The sequence below is a fragment of the Hyla sarda genome, chromosome 1 (assembly GCF_029499605.1).
Source record: "Hyla sarda isolate aHylSar1 chromosome 1, aHylSar1.hap1, whole genome shotgun sequence".
Lineage (NCBI taxonomy): Eukaryota > Metazoa > Chordata > Amphibia > Anura > Hylidae > Hyla > Hyla sarda.
This window is the reverse complement of record NC_079189.1, coordinates 219569024-219589713: the sequence shown is the minus strand read 5'-3', so window position 1 is coordinate 219589713 and position 20690 is coordinate 219569024. Positions and strand designations below refer to the sequence as shown.

Genomic DNA, 20690 nt, shown 5'->3' with positions numbered 1-20690 from the left:
AGGGCTCATTTTGCGCTGTGATCAGAATTTTTTTGGTAGCATTTTTGTTTTGATCTATTGCTTTTTATTCATTTTTTTATGGTATAAAAAGTGACCAAAAATATGCTATTTTCGATTTGGAATTTTTTTTTTTTCATGGGCACGCCATTTACTGTGCGGTTTAATTAATGATATATTTTTATAGTACGGACACTTACGCATGCAGCGATACCACTTATGTTTGTTTATTTACATGTTTTTGTTTTTTTAAATGGGAAAAGTGGGTGGTTCAAACTTTTATTAGGGAAGGGGTTAAATCACATTAACTTTTTTTTTTTACACTTATTTTTGCAATGTTATAGCCCCCACAGGGGACTATAACATGCATTACACTGATCAATGCTATGCCATAGTATTGCATTGATCAGTTATCAGCGGTTGATTGCTCAAGCCTGGATCTCAGGCTTGGATCAATCAAACACCGATCGGACAGCCGGGAGAAAGGTAAGAAGACTCCCGCTGTCTTCTCAGCTGTTCAGGACACCGATTTCACCACGGCGATCCCGAACAGCTCACTGAGCTAACCGACGATACTTTTCTCCCGTTTTAGACACTGCAATCAACTTTGATTGCGGCATCTAAATGGTTAATACTGGACATCAGCCAGATCGGCGCTCCTGAGCGCGCTTCACATAACAGGAGCCGGCCACGAGCGTAAATATACGCTTGTGGTCGTTAAGGGGATAAAAAAGTAGTGCAGTGAAACATAACTTATCCCCTATCCAAAGAATTAAAACAGCCAATTTGTCTCTTATATTCAATTTGTGTAACTCCCATTGATATTAATTGGAGATACGCTGTTTACCTAACGCTGTAAAGGCTGGATAAACCCCAGTTTTGTTTCTGCATCTTTAATTTTTCTATAGATTAATATATTCAGTGCCATTCTATTTTTGTTGGTCACCAGCGTGCCTCGCTGCTTGTTACCACTTTGCAACAGAAGATATAAGGGTAGATTTATCAAAACCTGTCCAGAGGAAAAGTTGCTGAGTTGCCCATAGCAACCAATCAGATTGCTTCTTTCATTTTTCAGAGGCCTTTTCAAAAATGAAAGAAGCGATCTAATTGATTGCTATGGGCAACTCAGCAACTTTTCCTCTGGACAGGTTTTGATAAATCTACTTCATAGAGTTCTTCATTGACTGAAACAGCACAGAATATTACTGCTGAATACGTTATAAAATTTGCTATTTTTTTGTAGCCCCTAAGCTAACCCTTTTATGGGCCCATTTATCTTTGTACTATTTTGTAATCTCTCTCCTGCCCAGGAAACTTGCAGTCGTGTGGCAGAAAGTGAAATTTATGTAGAAAAACTTTTACAGCAAGTTAAGCAGCTGAGAAAAGAAGTAGCTGAGAAGCGAGAGCTTCCTAAAGATGGTAAGGCTGAAATTTTACTATTTATATATATTTTTTTTATAAATTAACAACACAACATTTATTTAGACAACACTAATTTCCATGCAGTGGTAAGGCTCCTTGGCTTAGATTTGTCTGATTTTGCCCATAACAACCAATCACAGCTCAGTTTTCATTCAACAGAGCTTGTTAATATATTAAAGCTAAGCTTATGCATTACTAATCTCCTTATATCCCTGGTGTTGGCAAGACTTCTAGGCAGCCCAGAAAGTCCACAGCAAAAGTTCAGCATTTAGGCTAGGTTCACATGACGGAATCTCCGTGCGGACATTCCGCAGACTGCACAGGGCCCACCCAAGAATCTCCCACCTCATAGACTGCTACGTATTACGTGCAGACTCCGCACAAAAAATGAATGTGTTCATTCTTAGTGCGGACACAGAAATTCCTCAGTGTGCACAGAGCAGCAGAATCCCGTTGAATTCTATGGGACTCTGATGCAGCGGAATCTCTGTGCCGGATTCAAATGCGGAATCAGACAAGGAAATTCTGACATGTGAACATGGCCTCACAGTTGACTGCTGATAATTCAGAACTGAGATTTGTATAGAGAAATTAAATAAATATGGCAACATTTGGGGATGTTTTATCTCTACACAGTGCACTTTACAGGTAAAATGACATTGGGGGAGATTTATCAAAACCTGTGCAGAGGAAAAGTTGCCCAGTTGCCCATAGCAACCAATCAGCTTTCTTTCATTTTGTAGAGGCCTTGTTAAAAATGAAAGAAGAAATCTGATTGGTTGCTATGGGCAACTGGGTAACTTTTCCTCTGCACAGGTTTTGATAAATCTCCCCCATTATCTTTATTGTGAAGGTCCATACGATTACAACAATACTCAATTTATATAGATTTTACAACTTAAAATTATAACTTTGTAGAAAAAAATAGTATGCTTTTATTTTTCCATACATGGGGCTGTTGGGGGGTTGCTGTGATCTGTAGTTTTTATTGGTACAATTTTTGTATAGATGGGACTTTTTGATCACTTTGTAAAAAAATAAAAAATAAATTCAAGTCACCAGCAATTTGGGACTTGGGTATTTTTTTGCATTTACAATATTCACCATGCAGTTTCAATAATATATTTTAATAGTTCGGACATTTTCGCATGCAATGATACCAAATGTTTTTTTGTGTTCGTTATTTGAAAAATGGGGGGTGATTTAGACTTAAGGGAGGCTTATTCACATTTATTTTATTCACTTTAGTTTACCTAGGGAACTATTTACATGCAATCTTTTGATTGCAAACATTGATCAATGCTATTCGCTAGCGTGTTATTGGCACTCCACTTTTACAGGCTGCCATTCTCACAGCACGGAGTAAGATAAGGCACCTTGAGCCATCTTCCCTATCAGCACCCCTTAAAGGGGTACTCCGGCCCTAAGACATCTTATCCCCAATCCAAAGGAGAGGGGATAAGATGTATGCCCGTGGGGGTCCTGCCACTGGTGACCCCCGTAATCTTGCATTCAGCACCCACCTCGGGGAGCTGCGCGTTGCCAGCTCAGAATCTGCCGTGTGATGACCATGGGGGGGGCCGGAGTATCGTCACGACTCCACCCCCGCTATGCAAGTCTATGGGAGGGAGTGTGACAGCAGATTCTGAACTTTCTTAGGGCCAGAGTACCCCTTTAAGGATCTGCTAATGTATTTTTACAGATTCTAAACTGTTAATGCCAGGCATCAGCATTATCGACGATGCCTGGCATTAATGGTGAGTTCTGGCTGCTTTTAGCACCCATTTTTCACTGGCTTTGAAGTGAGCTCAGCACCTGAGCTGCTTCAAATTCCCATAGGGGTTAAATCAAATACTGTACTAGTATTTGTAGTATTATGAATAGTGTAGTCTGCAGCATGATTCTTTGATACTTGCTTTAACCCCTTAAGAACGCAGCCCATTTCTGCCTTGAGGACAGCTCATTTAAAAAATTTTTTTTCCTCCTTGCACTTTAAGGGTATGTTCACACTACGGAATTCCCCACGGAATTCCGCAGTGTGAACTTAACATTAGTGTGAATGGGTTTCCGAGACCCGTCCACACTGCGGAATTTCAGCGGCGGACAACTATTCCGCTGAAATTGTTCCGCGCAAAGAAAGAACATGTTCATACTTTGCGCTGAAGTCCGCGAGCACTGTATAGCAGTCAATGGTGACGGCACAGTGCCGCACGGTCCTTCCGCCACCGCCGGCTGCCAGTGTGAATCTCCGCTCGCTGAATTCAGCGAGCGGAGATTCCATTCACACTCTGTAGTGTGAACATACCCTAAGAGACATTACTTTCCCCCCCCCCCCCCCCCCCATCCACAGAGCCATTGGTTCGTGTGCATGGGTAAATGTATGTCATGGTGCGCTAAGTACCAGGGCACAATGGTGCACAATTACCTCCTGTGTCCTCTAGGGCTTTAAAAAAAATGGATGGGACCCTATTCTATACAATGTTAAAAATGGAAGTAACTATGCTAGCGTAAAGAGAACCTTTATTGGACCATGTACTCTAGCAACCAAACTAATATCATATCTTATATTTTAGAGAACAACAAATCTGCGACTCCTGAAGAAAATGTATTTCTGTGTCAAGCTTTGCGCAAGTTCTTCCCTCATTCTGCAGTTTTACAGTCATCTTCTCTTACTGTTAGTGGGGAGACAATACCGCACATCTGTGAAGTCTACCATAATCTTAATGACCTAAAGAATCTCACGTTCTTAATTCAACCAAGCGACCTCCCAGAAACATCTATGCAGAAAGCAGTCAAGCGAAAAAGACCACCTCTAAAAAGGAAGACTAGTTTGTTGAGAATGAAGACAAGAGCAGCAATCCAACAGAGCAACAGCACTGATGACAGAATATTGTTCAATAGTGGCACAGAAACAGATGACTCTGAGCACATAAGAATGGACTCTAAAGGATCTCAGTCACCAACATTTTAAGAACATATTAACAAGGTGTGTGTGAACTCCGTGTGAATCTAAGTTCTTGCATTGAGTTCTGTTTAAATGTATACAAATTGGGGTTTTGGCTTTCTTTTTTATCTATTTCAGCTGTGTTTTTTTCTGCAGTAAGGGCAACCATTTTGTTCTCTTTTCATAACCCAAATATACTGAAGTGATTGGTATTCTTCTGGATTTATTCCTGACTTGTGTCTAGATCATAATGGTTTAGGGCCAGTTTGACTTTTTTTTAGTTGGGCTATGTTTACACACAATATAAGGGCCGGTATTTTTATCAAAACCAGAAAAAGGTGCAAATGTTTCCATTAGTTTCTCCTTATCAGTCAGTTCCACTCCTGGTTTTGGCTAACAATACTGACTAAAATAATGTGTGAGAACATAGTCTTCTTGCACTCATCTGATACTGGAAGTAAAGCAGACAGAGCGATCATGCAGAGAGCACAGCCAACTGGACTAGGTAAGTATAGCTCCCCACCCTGGAGACAACTTAGGGGCCGGCGGGGAGACTTACTTACTGAGGAAGATTTAACCATATATAGCACATTGCAACATGTTCTATATGGGAAAATCTGATACTTAGTTCCTTTTAATATTAAAAGCGTTATATTGTAAGCTTCACTAAATATTCAAAAATATTGGAAAAACAATCCTTTATTAACAAAACATTTTCTTTAAACATCACAAATCTTTGGGTCTTTGAGGTACGCAGGATCCTTGTATGTGTCGGGCATAAACCCTAGAAGACAGGTAACATTTGGGGTTATGTTATTCTGTACACAGTGCTCAAATAAAAAAAGCGAACAAATGACATCTTACCCATAATAATTGCCCTTTTAATGGCTTTTGATACTGCCTTTTGTTTTAGACCACATAACCCTGTAGGGGTAAGAAGAATGGAATAGTTATTTAGAATTCAAGTAAAGAGGTTAAAGTGTTACTATTATGTAAAGAGGACCTGTGGCCACACGATAGGCTTCATAGAATATAATAGCATCAGTCGGATCAGGCTGTCGGAGGAGTACGGTATGCTACTGCGTGCTTCCTTCGACTGGAACTCACAATCACAGTGGGTCTGGAGGCTGAGAACTGGTGCAATGTCAACTTTTGACATGTCTAGACAACATGGCAAAGATTGTAAAAATGACAGTAATGCTTTAAAAAAAAAAAAAAACTAGGTTGTTTTTTTTTCTTCCTCCATATCATGCATCACTAGTTGGAGGGTCTTAAGTTTCATTCAAGCACAGATGCATCTATTCATTTGGTTACATGATCACCAGTCTTACCCACAGAAAATTACATGGCTTAAAGTGGTGCTCCAGTGGAAAACAAATGTTTTTAAATCAACTGGTGCCAGAAAGTTATACAGATTAGTTAAATATTTCTATTTTAAAATCTGAAGCCTTCCAGTACTTATCAGCTGCTGTATACTATAGAGAAATTTGTGTAGTTTTTTCCAGTCTGACCACAGTGCTCTCTGCTGCCCCTTCTGTATGTGTCAGGAACTGTCCAGAGCAGGAGAGGTTTGCCATTGGAATTTGCTTCTACTCTGGACAGTTCCTGACACTGACAGGTGTCAGCAGAGAGCACTGTGGTCAGACAGAAAAGAACTATACAACTTCCTCTGGAGCAAACAGCAGCTACGTACTGGAAGGATTAAGATTTTTAAATAGAAGTAATTTAAAAATCTCAACATGAATTCGAGTAGAATACAGACATGGTGCACATCTACAATCTTGTATAATGATCTGATTGCTTCTCAGCACAATATCAAAAACTAACAGGTTGTTAGTACACTTTTGATCAAAAAGTACAAGCCCACTCGCCACGTCAAGGCCGCCTGGTGCTACGCCATTTTATGCTAGGGACGTTAGGGACCCACTCTGAATAGGTGGCCTTGACGTGGCGAGTGGGCTTGTACTTTTTGATCAAAAATGTATACTAACAACCTGTTAGTTTTTGATATTGTGCTGAGAAGCAATCAGATCATTATACAAGATTGTAGATGTGCACCATGTCTGTATTCTACTCGAATTCATATTGTGATTTCTATCTTCCCCCTTTTTTTTTTGAACATGTGCTGCACTCTTCCCCACCCCCTCAGCCCAAACCTATATAGGTGGTAATTAGCCACACTAGGGCCATTTCACTCCTAGCTTCCTCCCAGTCTGACTGGGAGAGCAAGGTAAGTGAGCCATTACACCTTGTTCACACTGGTGTGGTGCGGCGTCTGTTGCTGCCGTGGCGCTGTGTCTGCAGGCGGGTGCGGCCTATAGACTGGTTTGAGAGGCATTGGGGCCGCTCTGCCAGTGGGTCGTTCCCCCCCTGTGGGCACTGGTGTCGCGGCGGTGGTGGTCGCCGCCCAGTGCTGCGCCATTTTATGCTAGGGACGTTAGGGACCCACTCTGAATAGGTGGCCTTGACGTGGCGAGTGGGCTTGTACTTTTTAATCAAAAATGTATACTAACAACCTGTTAGTTTTTGATATTGTGCTGAGAAGCAATCAGATCATTATACAAGATTGTAGATGTGCGCTATGTCTGTATTCTACTCAAATTCATAATTTACAAATCTGTTTAACCCCTTAAGGACACACTTTTTTTTTTTGCAATTCTGACCACTTTTACCCCTTCATAACCCAGCCCATTTTCACCTGACCACTGTTACTTTAAGCATTATTAACTCTGGGATGCTTTTACTTATTCTGATTCCGAGATATTTTTTTTGTGACATATTCTACTTTGTTATTGGTAAAATTTGCAAATAAATTACATTGATTCACATATACCGTATTTTTCGCCATATAAGACGCTCCGGCATATAAGACGCACCCAATTTTAAAGGAGGTAAAATCTAGAAAAAAAAGATTCTGAACCAAATACTGTAGTAAAATATTTTATATCAGTATGGTTCCCCCACAATAGTTGGCAGTATAGTTCCCCCACAATGGTAGGCAGCTCCTCCCCCCACAATAGTTGGCAGTATAGTTTCCCCACAATAGTTGGCAGTATAGTTTCCCCACAATGGTAGGCACTGGCAGCTCCCCCCCACAATAGTTGGCAGTATAGTTCCCCCACAATGGTAGGCAGCTCCCCCCCCCCCCCTCCAAAATGGTAGGCAGTATAGTTCCCCCCACAATGGTTGGCAGTATAGTTCCCCCCACAATGGTTGGCAGTATAGTTCCCCCACAATAGTAGGCAGCTCCCCCCACAGACATACAGCTTCAAGCCATATACAGTGTATGGCTGGAGGCTGTATGTCTGTACTGCTGCCCCCACAGTGATCCGGTCACTGCTCCTCTGGCCCAGTGTCACATCTACTGCTATGGCCTATGGACCATAGCAGTAGGTGCCGGGACCGGAGGAGCGGTGACCGGAACGCTGAAGATTACACACCGCCGGTCACTCACCAGGCCCCGGTCGGCGTGCGTCTTCCTCCGGTGCCTCTATGGTTGTACGCACGGGACGTCACTGAGGTTCCGTGCGTACAACCATAGAGAGGCAGAGGATCGCAGGAGGACCGGAGGAGGACGCGCATCGGCCGGGGAATGGTGAGTGACCCGCGGACATCCTTATGTCCCGAAAAGATTTTTCGGGACATAGGGATGTCCGGCATAGGAAAACCTATGATTTTATCTGCCCGGGCCGGCTCCTGTGTGCGGCTGCAGGCGGTGGCCGGCCAGAGCAGGTAAAAACTAATACTGTATATTAAAAACCAGGGGGCCTCCAGCTGTTGTGAAACTACAACTACCAGCATGCCCAGACAGCCTTTGCCGGTCCGGGCATGCTGGTAGTTGTAGTTTCAGAACAGCTGGAGGCCCCCTGGTTTTTAGTATACAGTTATTAGTAATTCACCTGCCCGGCGCCCGGAACTGTATGTTCCAGGCATAGGGCAATAAACATAGCCGGTGTGAGGTGAAAAATTCACCGGCGGTCATGAGGCTGCTGCGGGTGGGGAGCGGGTAGTCAGCGCTGTACCGCACCGCCGCAGCCTCTGTACTTCCAGCTGACTTCCCGCTCTCGCCCGCAGCAGCCTCGGGCGTATATTCGCCGTATAAGACGCACCAACTTTTCCCCCCACGTTTTGGGGAAGAAAAAGTGCGTCTTATACGGCGAAAAATACGGTATAATATGTCTACTTTATGTTTGCATCTTAAAATTTATGAGTTTTTACTTTTGGAAGACATCAGAGGGTAGAGATGAGCGAACTTACAGTATATTTGATTTGTCATGAACTTCTCGGCTCGGCAGTTGATGACTTATCCTGCGTAAATTAGTTCAGCCTTCAGGTGCTCCGGGGGGGCTGGAAAAGGTGGATGCAGTCCTAGGAAAGAGTCTCCTAGGACTGTATCCACCTTTTCCAGCCCACCGGAGCACCTGAAAGCTGAACTCTTATGCAGGAAAGGTCATCAACTGCCGAGCCGAGAAGTTCGTGACGAATCGAATTTACTGTAAGTTCGCTCAAGATTTTCAAAATCGTGCTTTTTCAGGGACCAGTTCAGGTTGGAAGGGGATTTGAAGGGTCTTCATACTAGAAATACCCTATAAATGACCCCATTATAAAAAACTGCACCCCCTAAAGTATTCATGATGACATTCAGTAAGTGTTTTAACCCTTTAGGCGTTTCACAGGAATAGCAGCAAACTGAAGGAGAAAATTCAAAATCTTCATTTTTTACACTTGCATGTTCTTGTAGACCCGATTTTTTTTAATTTTTACAAGGGGCAAAAGGAGAGAAATCACCCTAAAATTTGTAACCCAATTTCTCTTGAGTAAGGAAATACCTCATGTGTAGGTAAAGTGTTCGGCGGGCGCAGTAGAGAGCTCAGAAGGGAAAGAGCGACAATGGGATTTTGGAGAGTGAGTTTTTCTGAAAGGGTTTTTGGGGGGCATGTCCCACTTAGGAAGCCCCTATGGTGCCAGAACAGTGGACCCCCCCCCCACATGTGACCCCATTTTGGAAACAACACCCCTCATGGAATTTAATAAGCATTTGAGCATAAGCACAGTGAGCATTTACACCCCACTGGCATTTGACAGATATTTGAAACAGTGGACTGTGCAAATGAAAAATTTTATTTTTTTCACAGACCACTGTTCCAAAAATCTGTCATACACCAGTGGGGTGTAAATGCTCACTGCACCCCTTATTAAATTCCATGAGGGGTGTAGTTTCCAAAATGGGGTCACATATCGATATTTTGAGTTTGTCAGAACTGCTGTAACAATCAGCCACCCCTGTGCAAATCACCTCAAATGTACATGGTGCACTCTCCCTTCTTAGCTTTGTTGTGCACCCCCAGAGCACTTTGCGCCCACATATGGGGTATCTCCGTACTCAGGAGAAATTGCATTACAAATTTTGAGGGTCTTTTTTCCCCTTTTACATCTTGTGAAAATTAAAAGTATGCGGCAACACCAGCATGTCAGTGTAAAAAATGTAATTTTTATACACTAACATGCTGGTGTAGATCCCAACTTCACCTTTTCATAGGGGGCCCCCCCAACATTTGTAAGGCAATTCCTCCCGAGTACGGAGATACCCCATGTGTGTCCCAAAACTGTTGCCCTGAAATAAGACAGGGCTCCAAAGTGAGAGAGCGCCATGCGCATTTGAGGCCTAAGTTAGGGATTTGCATAGGGGTGGACATAGGGGTATTCTATGCCAGTGATTCCCAAACAGGGTGCTTCCAGCTGTTGCTAAACTACCAGCATGCCTGGACAGTCAGTGGCTGTCCGACAATACTGGGAGTTATTTTGCAACAGCTGGAGGCTCCGTTTTGGAAACAGTAGCGTACCAGACGTTTTTCATTTTTATTGGGGAGGGGGGCTGTGTAGGGGTATGTGTATATGTAGTGTTTTTTTACTTTTTATTTTAGGTAAGTGTAGTGTTTTTAGAGTACAGTCACACGGGCAGAGGTTCACAGCAAGTTTGCTGCTGGGAGTTTGAACTGCAGCACAAAATTTGCATCATCTCGAACTTGCAGCATTCACTGTAAACCTCTGCCCATGTGAGTGTACCCTGTACATTCACATTGGGGGGAGGCAAACATCCAGCTGTTGCAAAACTACAACTCAGAGCATGCCCTTTGGCTGTCTGTGCATGCTGGGAGTTGTAGTTTTGCAACAGCTGGAGGCACACTGGTTGCGAAACACGGAGTTAGATAAACTGGTGTTTCGCAACCAGTGTGCCTTCAGCTGTTGCAAAAACTACAAATCTCAGCATGCAGTTACAGCAGAAGGGCATGCTGGGACTTGTAGTTATGCAACAGCTAGAGGCATACTGTTACAACTCCCAGCATGCCCTTTGGCTGTCCGTGCATGCTGGTGGTTGTAGTTATCTAACAGCTGAAGGCACACTGGTTGCAAAACACTTAAAAGTTTATTACTTAACTTAGTGTTTCCAAACCAGTGAGCCTCCAGTTGTTCCAAAACTACAACTCCCAGCATACCCAGACTGCCCAGGCATGCTGGAAGTTGTAGTTCGGCAATATCTGAAGGATCAGATGTTGCCGAACTACAACTTCCAGAATGCTTGGGCAGTCTGGTATGCTCGGAGTTGTAGTTTTGCAACATCTGGAGGTCCACAGTATGGAGACCAATGTATAATGGTCTCCAATCTGTGCTCTTCCAGATGTTACAAAACTACAACTCCCAGCATGCCTGGACAGACTGAGCATGCTGAGATTTGTAGTTTTGCAACATCGGGAAGAGCACAGATTGGAGGCCATTATACAGTGCCAAAGGCTGTCTGTGCATGCTGGGAGTTGCAGTTTTGAAACTCCCAGAGGCAGCGGTGAGATCGCTTTACGGCGATCTCACTGCTGCCAATGAAGATGCCGCCCTGCTGCTGCAAACTCACCGCTGGGACGCACCACCGTCGGGACCGCCTGGAGGACGCCGGGACCGCTCGGGACACCGCATGGCCGGGTAAGTGACGCCGGGGGACGGGTAAGGGACACTTAGAGCGGTGTGTGTCCCGATCCACGTGATCGGGACTCGCACACCGCGCTGCTATCAGCTAGTCAGATTTGACTAGTTTATATCAGCGATCGCTGGGGGGGGATGAGTCTCCTAGGACTGTATCCACCTTTTCCAGCCCACGGGAGCACCTGAAAGCTGAACTCATTTATGCAGGAAAGTCATCAACTGCCGAGCCGAGAAGTTTGTGACGAATCGAATTTACTGTAAGTTCGCTCATCTCTAGCTTTTACCTTTAATTCTGAGAGTTTTTTTCATGACATATTCTACTTTAACAGTGGTAAATGTTTTCGATACTTGCATCCTTTCTTGTGAACAATCCCAAAATGTCATGAAAATTTTGAAGATTTTGCATTTTTCTAACTTTGAAACTCTCTGCTTGTAAGGAAAAAAAGGATATTCCAAATAAATTATATATTGAAAAACGCAACAGAGAAGGGGAGAGCACTCTTAAGAACAATATCAACTTATGCCAGTAGTACGGTCCTCAACGACTTATGTCCTAGTCTCCTGCAGAGTGCACATACAACAGTATGAAGTATCCAATGTAAATACAAAAAGAAGCATGTACGTGCACTAACCGCAAAGCAGAGACAGTCAGGTGTGAAGATTCGGTGACTGGGTGCCCGATCTCGGCGCTGGTGTGTGGCGCTCGGAGGCTACGCCGGCAGTTTCAGGCCGGAAGAAGCACTTACGTGCGAAACTGCCGGCGTAGCCTCCGAGCGCCGATGCCGAGATCCGGCACCCAGTCACCGAATCTTCACACCTGACTGTCTCTGCTTTGCGGTGAGTGCATGTACGTGCTTCTTTTTGTATTTAAATTATAGATTGATTCACATATACAATATGTCTACTTTATGTTGGCATAATAAAACTGACATGTTTTTACTTTTTGAAGACATTAGAGGGCTTCAAATTAGGGATCGACCAGTTTGGCCGTTATTCACGATGATTTAAGTTATCGGTATTTGCTTCTAACCTTGCCGATAATGTGTCCAGCGGGTGCGGCCTCGATACCATGTCCTGTGCGGCCCACTCCCCCGATACCTGCTGTGCAGCCCCGCTCTGCTGTCCCTTTCTCCCGATCGCATCATGGCGTCCTATGGAGGAGCATGTGACACACACGTCACTCCTCCTCTCCAGCGTAACGCTACGGAGGAAGCAGAGTGACGTGTATAGGATGCCATGATGGGATCGGGAGAACTGGACAGCAGAGCAGCCACACCCGAGGACAGCCGCCGGTGAGCTGTCTACAAGAGTGGGGGGGGGGGGGGGGGGTTTCTGCTGTCTACAAGGGGGAAATATCTGTATAAGTTATTGGCTATCGGCCTAAAAGTTCACAGGTTATCAGTATCGGCTCTAAAAAAAATCAATATCGGTCGATCCCTACTTCAAAGTATAGCGGCAATTTTCAAAAGGTTCACGAAGATTTTAAAATCTGATTTTTTTCAGGGACCAGTTAAGTTTGAAGTGGATTTGAGGGGCCTTTCTGTGAAAAATACCCCATAAATGACCCCATTATAGAAACTACACCCCTCAAAGTATTCATAATGACATTCAGAAAGTTTGTTAACCCTTTAGGTGTTTCACAAGAATAGCAGCAAAGTGAAGGAGAAAAATCAAAATCTGCATTTTTTTTTTTTTACACCAACATGTTTTTGTAGCCCCATTTTTTCATTTTTAAAAGTGGTATAAGGAGAAAAAGCCCCCCAAAATACCTCATGTTGACAAAGTGCTCTGCGGGCTCACAATATGGCTCAAGAGGAAAAGGGCAACTTTGGGATTTTTGAAAACGAATTTTGCTGTCATGGTTTTTGGGGGCCATGTTGCATTTAGGAAGTGCCATGGTGCCAGAACAGCAAAAAAAAAAAAAAAAAAACATGACATTATTTTGGAAACTACACCCCTCAAGGAACGTAACAAGGGGTATAGTGAGCCTTAAAAACCTCACAGGTGTTTTGACGACTTTGCGTTGAAGTTGGACGTGAAAATGGAAAATTTGATTTTTAACACAAATGGTGTTACCCCAAATCTTTCTTTTTCACAAGGGGTAATAGGAGAAAAATGGACCCCAAAATTTGAAGCCCAATTTCTCTTGATTACAAAATGCCCCATATGTGAATGTTAAGTGCTGGCGCACTACAGGTCTCAGAACAGAAGGAGCATCATTGGCCTTTTGGAAAGAGAATTTTGCTGGAATTGAAGTCGGGGCCCATGTGCGTTTACAAACCTCCCATGGAGCCAGAACAGCAGAACCCCCCATGTGACCCCATTTTGGAAACTAGACCCCTCCAGGAACGTAGCAATGGTTACAGTAAGTACTTACACCTCCCAGGTTTTTATTGAACAATGGGCCGTAAAAGTGAAAAATTAGATTTTTCTGACTATATTGATAATGTTACCCCAAATGTTTCATTTTCACATGGGGTAGTAGGGAAAAAGGCCCCCAAAATTTGTAGTGCAATTTTGCCTGAGAGAAAAAATACCTCATATGTGGATGTAAAGTGCTCTGTGGGTGCACTGCAATGCTCAGAATAGAAGGAGCACCATTGGGCTTTTGGACTGAAAAGTTTGTTGGAATTGAAGACGGGGGACATGTGAGTTTACAAAGCCCCCATTGTGCAAGAACAGCAGTAAGAAAAAAAACCCCGGCAAGTGACCACAATTATGAAACTACACCCCTCAAGGAAGATAACAAGGGGTAGTGTGAGTACTTACACCTCACAGGTTTTTTGAACAGTGGGCCATAAATTGAAAAATTTAATTTTTTTACACTACAATTCTGGGGTTACCCAATTTTTTACATTTTCACAAGGGGTAATGGGAGAAATTGGGTTACATATTTTGGAGGGCTTTTTGAACAAGGCTCAGAAGTCTGTTTGCATTTGTGGCCTATGGCAGATCAGTAGCTGACGGTTACATACATTCAGAGGAAACTACAAAAATGAAACATCTACATGTGACACCATCACAGAAAGTACCCACCCTGAGGAATGTGTTTTTTTTTTTTCAAACGCCAAGAAAAATGGCAATTCTGCCGCATGGCTTTTTTTGGCCAAAAAAACGCTGCGGCCAGATGTTAGCTGTAAATCAATGAGAAATAGCAAAATTCTTATCCCACTTGGTGTTTTTCACTTAAAATTTCGTAGGGTACTATTAAAATAAATAAAGATACAGTAGTGAAGGAAAAAATTGTATCTAACAAAATTTATCTTTTCTATTGCAAAATTTTTCATTTTTAAACAGTGATCAATTTATGTGGGCGGGTGGGGACCTAAAAATGTAGCAGACAATAATAAAAATGTAGTGTGTGTGTGTTTTTCACTTTTTTTTCTTTTTAGCTAGTACTACTACTCCCAGCATGGAACACACTGGTCCATGATACCTGTACTAATTGACAAATCACCCTTTGCGTTCCTCCTGTATAATGTATAGATGCGGCCGCTCTTCTATGGTCCCCTGCACTGCTGTATATATACATATATTCATATTTCCCACAGAGAGCTGTGATTGGCCAGATGGTTCCAGCCAATCACAGCTCTAGGAATATGTGTATATATACGTCAGTGCAGGGGACCATAGGAGAGCGGCCGCTGCATCTATACATTATACAGGAGGATCACAGCGGGTGTCAGGAGTGATACCCGCTGTGATCTTTCCATGACTGCAGGTACTACTACTCCCAACATGGAGCACACTCTGCTCCATGCTGGGAGCTGTAGTACCTGCATTAATAGACAGATCGCTGCGAGTGTCAGAAGTTACACTCGCTGCGATCTGTCTATTAATGCAGATCCCAGCATGGAGTAGAGTGTGCTCCATGTTGGGAGTAGTAGTGCCTGCAACCAGCTGTGATCGTCCTGTCTATAGCAGAGATGGTGCGACTGTATACAGCGCTCGCATCGCTGCTCTGTACTCTGGCCACTCACTCATTGATATTTCCCTCAGAGCTGTGATTGGCTGCAACCATCCGGCCAATCACCACTCTGGGTGGGAAATATGAATGAATGATGTTCTATTTACATCACTGGAGTACAGAGCAGAGATGTGAGCACTGTATACAGCGGCATCTCTGCTATATAATGGACGATCGCATCGGGTGTCATGACTGAGACCCGGGGTGATATGTCTATTACTACAGGTACTACTACTCCCAGCATGGAACAGTCTGTTCCATGCTGGGAGTAGTAGTACTACCTAAAAAATTTAAAAAATAGAGAGAAAAAAAAGTGAAACACACACACTTTATTAAAAAATAATAAAAAGTTTGTTATAAAATATATACATTTCGTTTAATAAAAAAAATTTCCATCACTGCTGCATCCTTTTTTTTTTTTTTTTTGTATCCAACAAAATTTGGGTACCAAAAAAATAAATAAATAAATCGCAAAAGGTGACAAAAATGCAATTTCCACACAAATGAAAAAACACCAGATGCAGGACTTTGCACTGGAGTTTTTTCATGCGTTTTTTTTTAATCCAAAAAACCCAGTACAAAAAACCAAGTGGAATCCTAGCCTAAAGAGGAAAAATTTGGAACGCACGGGTGTTTCCTAAATGTATTTTCCAGGAATGGATGAAGGGTAGCATTTGAAAATTGCAATTTTCAACCTATGCTCTTCTTCATCTTTCTGGGAGCAACTAACATGTGACTCCGAATTGTCACCTGGAAATACGACAGAGCTCATGAGCGAGAACTCCGCATTTGAGGCTGATGTTTCTTACGGACCTAACAGTTACATACATTCAGAGGAAAATACAAGAAAGTAACACCCACATGTGAGCCTATTACAAACAGTACACCCCCTAGGGAAGGTGTATAGGGTGAAGTGGAGATTTGGAACAGACGGGTGTTCCCTAAATTTATTTTCCAGGAATGGAGGAAATGTACTTGGGGGGGGGGGGGGGTGGATGGGAGTTGTAATGAAAATTGCAATTTTAATACTGATATGTCAATTCCCAGAATGATGACCCAGAGTATAGCCAAAAGTAAAAATGATGCCCGCCCCAAACCCTATCCTCTGACTCATTCTGGGAATGTGATTTGTGTGGCTGTCCCTATTCTGTTACCTCAAATACGCAGCCCACTCAGGTGGGGAGAGAGCGCTGCACATTTTGAGGCCACTGCAAACCCCCCAATGCTGTTGACTCTGTGTCCCGTGACATATCTATCGGGGGTATTGGCAAAGAGGTTTATTTTATTTTATATAAATTTGGAAAACAATGTACTCTGGACTGGTACATTGGAGTCGAATTCTGGGGAATGAAAATCAGGTGAAAGGATTAAAAATGTTGAACTCCATGGAAGTGTGATACTCCCTGAAGCAGTTTTTAATGCAGAGGCCCGGATGAATGGGGCAAGTGTCGCACTGAGTGGTGGTGTCCTTACGAATCCCCCTCTTGCGACACACTGCATTTTTTCTGGGATCGTACCTTCTTTCCAGTGTGGGGGACCTCACCTGGAAAGTGTTGGCTGGGGGCCCACAGTTCTAGAGATGCACTCACCCGCTCTTTGGCGGTCACCAAAGATGAGGGCCTTTAGAACTTCCTTTTGAAACTGCAGGTATGTCCCTGTGTTGCCAGCGTACTGGGACAGTACAAAAGTGTTATACATGGCATCCTGTACCATGTAGACTGCACCTTTTTCATACCTTATCATGTTTTCGGCATGGCATTATATGGCTTGAGGACTTGATCAGAAAGAAACTCTTCCCCCGAGCATAAGGGCATCCCTCTTGTCCTTACACCTGACCAGCAACAGGTCTTCATGGGTAAGGGCACGGTACTCACCCTGAGGGATAGGAAGGAAGGCCTCTGATTCTTCCGGACTGTCCCACAAGTGAGCGTGGATCTGGCGGCGAGGGATGTGAAGAGAGGGATACTAGTATAAAAGTTATCTACGTAAAGGTGGTAACCTTTATCTAGCAATGGGTGCAAAAGGCCCCAAACAATTTTCCCACTAACACCCAGAGTGGGGGGACATTCTGGGGGTTCAATACGGGAATCTCGTCCCTCATATACTCTAAACTTGCAAGTGTACCCTGAGGTACTCTCGCAGAGTTTATACATTTTCAAGAAATACCGCGCTCGCTTGGTAGGGATGTATTGCCGGAAGCTGAGTCTCCCCTTAAAGCTGATGAGAGACTCATCAATAGCAACCTCCCTTCCAGGGACATAGGCCTCCCAAAATTTGGCCCCGAAGTGATTGATGACATGGGATCAGTTCGGCGGGTGCCGCATTATCACCATAATGTAAATATTTCCGAATGGCCTCAAACCGGGGACATGCCATCGCCATATTGTAGAGCGGGGTCTGGTAAAGGACGTCACCACTCAAATATTGCCTGACAATGTGTTTTTTGACCAGGCCCTTCTGCAGAACCAGCCATTTGGCCTAGCCAAAAGTGAGCCCGGGTTTGCGGCGACGAACTGTTGGGCGTACAGGTTCGTCTGGTCAACCATCAGATTGACAAAGTAGTCACTGAAAAAAACCCTGAAATAGTCCATTTCAGTGAACCCGACAATGTCAATCTTGAATCCTGAGTCACCAACAAACTCAGGAATCACAGGCTTATGGTCCGCTGGCTCAGTCCAGACAAGTTCTCCGGTACGGGGCACCACAGAACTTGGCTGGGGGGCTTGACTAGTATGAACGCAAGGGGGACTCATACTAACATGAAGCACAGGGTCAGGAGCAGAGGATGTTTGCGGTCCCCCATGCCGGCATCTCTGCCGCCTTGGTGGCTCATCATCCAAACTATATGATGAGGAGGACGAGGAAATAAGGAATGTGGGGTCTTCCCCGTCCTCTGAGGCACTTTCAGTGTCAGAGGCAAGTATGGCATATGCCTTCTCCGCTGAAAACGCCTTGCGGGCCATTTCTCTACTCTAAGGGAGGGTGAAGTATATATGTGGGGGGAAAAAACTTTATTTGTGTATGTGCTGTGTGTGGTGTGGTGCGATACTACCTCCCTAACAGAAAAAATATAAACTAAAAAAGGGAACAAAAAACTGGGCTTCTACCGCAAAAAAAGCCCTATGCCAAAAAAAAAGTGTGTACCTAATCAGTGGTGTGCACACTGATTAGCGCTTGGTGGCGGCAGGGAGCGCAAAAGTCAGTGGGGGGGTCCAGCCACTTAGCCCAGAACAGTGGCTGGTGGCATGTACACAGACCCCCCCCCCCCCCCCCCCCACACACACACAAAGTACCCCAAAAATAAAATAATAAAAACGCTTAACCCAGAAAAAATGCACCCGCCTGAACGATATGTACTACCTACAGTGGGGCAAAAAAGTATTTAGTCAGCCACCAATTGTGCAAGTTCTCCCACTTAAAAAGATGAGAGATTCCTATAATTTTCATCATAGGTATACCTCAACTATGAGAGACATAATGAGAAAAAAAAAATCCATAAAATCACAATGGGGGAGATTTATCAAAACCTGTCCAGAGGAAAAGTTGCTGAGTTGCCCATAGTAACCAATCAGATTGCTTCTTTCATTTTACACAGACCATTTCATAAATGAAAGAAGCGATCTGATTGGTTGCTATGGGCAACACAGCAAATTTTGCTCTGGACAGCCTTTGATAAATCTCCTCCATTGTCTGATTTTTAAAGAATTGATTTGCAAATTATGGTGGAAAATAAGTATTTGGTCACCTACAAACAAGCAAGATTTCTGTCTCTCACAGACCTGTAACCTCTTCTTTAGCCCCTTGGGGACGGAGGGTTTTTCCGTTTTTGCACTTTAGTTTTTTCCTCCTTACCTTTTAAAAATCATAACCCTTTAAATTTTGCACCTAAAAATCTATATGATGGCTTATTTTTTGCGCCAATTCTACTTTGTAATGACCAGTCATTTTACCCAAAAATCTATGGCAAAGCGGAAAAAAAATATAATTGTGCGACAAAATAAAAAACACAATTTTGTAACTTTTTGGGGGCTTCCGTTTCTACGCAAAAACTTTTCGGTAAAAATGACACCTTATTATTCTGTAGGTCCATACGATTAAAATGGTACCCTACTTATACAGGTTTCATTTTGTCGTACTTCTGGAATAAATCATAACTACATGCAGGAAAATGTATACGCTTAAAATGGTCATCTTCTGACCCCTATAACTTATTTTTCTGCAAACGGGGTGGTATGAGGGCTCATTTTTTGCACCGTGATCTGATGTTTTTAGCAGTACCATTTTTGTATTGATCGGACTTTTTGATCACTTTTAAAAAAAAATCAGGATATAAAAAGTGACCAAAAATACGCTATTTTGGACTTTGGAATTTTTTCGCACGTACGCCATTGACCGTGCAATTTAATTAATGATATATTTTTATAATTCAGACTCCCGTGGAAAACTGGTGCCAGAAAGTTAAACAGATTTGTAAATTACTTCTATTAAAAACTCTTAATCCTACCAATACACTTTATGGGTTGTATAGTACAGAGAAAATGCTTTTCTTTTTGGATTTCTCTGATGTCACGACGACAGTGCACTCTGCTGACCTCTGCTGCCCATTTTAGGAACTGTCCAAAGCAGCATATGTTTGCTATGGGGATTTTCTCCTGTTCTGGACAGTTCCAAAAATTGACAGCAGAGGTCAGCAGAGAGCACTGTGGTCATGACATCAGAGAAATCCAAAAAGAAAAGCATTTATTCTGTAGTATATAGCCCCGAAAAAGTACTGGAAGGATTAAGATTTTTAAACAGAAGTCATTTACAAATCTGTTTAATTTTCTGGCACCAGTTGACCAAAAAAAGAAAAAAAGTTTTCCACGGAAGTACCCCTTTAATGGCACCTGTTTGAACTTGTTATCAGTATAAAAGACACCTGTCCACAACCTCAAACAGTCACACTCCAAACTCCACTATGGCCAAGACCAAAGAAGGACACTAGAAACAAAATTGTAGGCCTGCACCAGGCTGGGAAGACTGAATCTGCAATAGGCGAGCAGCTGTGTGTGAAGAAATCAACTGTAGGAGCAATTATTAGAAAATGGAAGACAAACAATACCACTGATAATCTCCCTCTATCTGGGGCTCCACGCAAGATCTCACCCCGTGCTGTCAAAATGATCACAAGAACGGTGAGCAAAAATCCCAGAACCACATGGGGGGACCTAGTGAATGACCTGCAGAGAGCAGGGACCAAAGTAACAAAGGCTACCATCAGTAATACACTACGCCACCAGGGACTCAAATCATGCAGTTTCAGATGTTTCTCCCTGCTTAAGCCAGTACATGTCCGGGCCTGTCTGAAGTTTGCTAGAGAGCATCTGGATGATCCAGAAGAGTATT

The 20690-nt window shown here is 43.3% G+C and overlaps 2 protein-coding genes across 2 annotated transcripts in view; one reads left to right on the top strand and one right to left on the bottom strand.

The window, feature by feature from the left end:
- ABRAXAS1 (abraxas 1, BRCA1 A complex subunit) overlaps positions 1–4577 on the top strand; it is a 28988-nt gene extending 24411 nt beyond the window's left edge. Inside the window, exons 8-9 of the mRNA XM_056568781.1 lie at positions 1308–1416; positions 3993–4577. Of these exons, the coding sequence (XP_056424756.1) occupies positions 1308–1416; positions 3993–4390 (507 nt within the window). The 3' untranslated portion in view covers positions 4391–4577. The remainder of the gene's footprint in view (positions 1–1307; positions 1417–3992) is intronic.
- A 139-nt stretch (positions 4578–4716) lies between these two features.
- Positions 4717–20690, bottom strand: part of MRPS18C (mitochondrial ribosomal protein S18C) — a 31186-nt gene continuing 15212 nt past the window's right edge. The window contains exons 5-6 of the mRNA XM_056568782.1: positions 5228–5287; positions 4717–5147 (exon numbers count right to left, since the gene is read on the bottom strand). Coding sequence (XP_056424757.1) covers positions 5083–5147; positions 5228–5287 — 125 coding nt within the window. The 3' untranslated portion in view covers positions 4717–5082. The remainder of the gene's footprint in view (positions 5148–5227; positions 5288–20690) is intronic.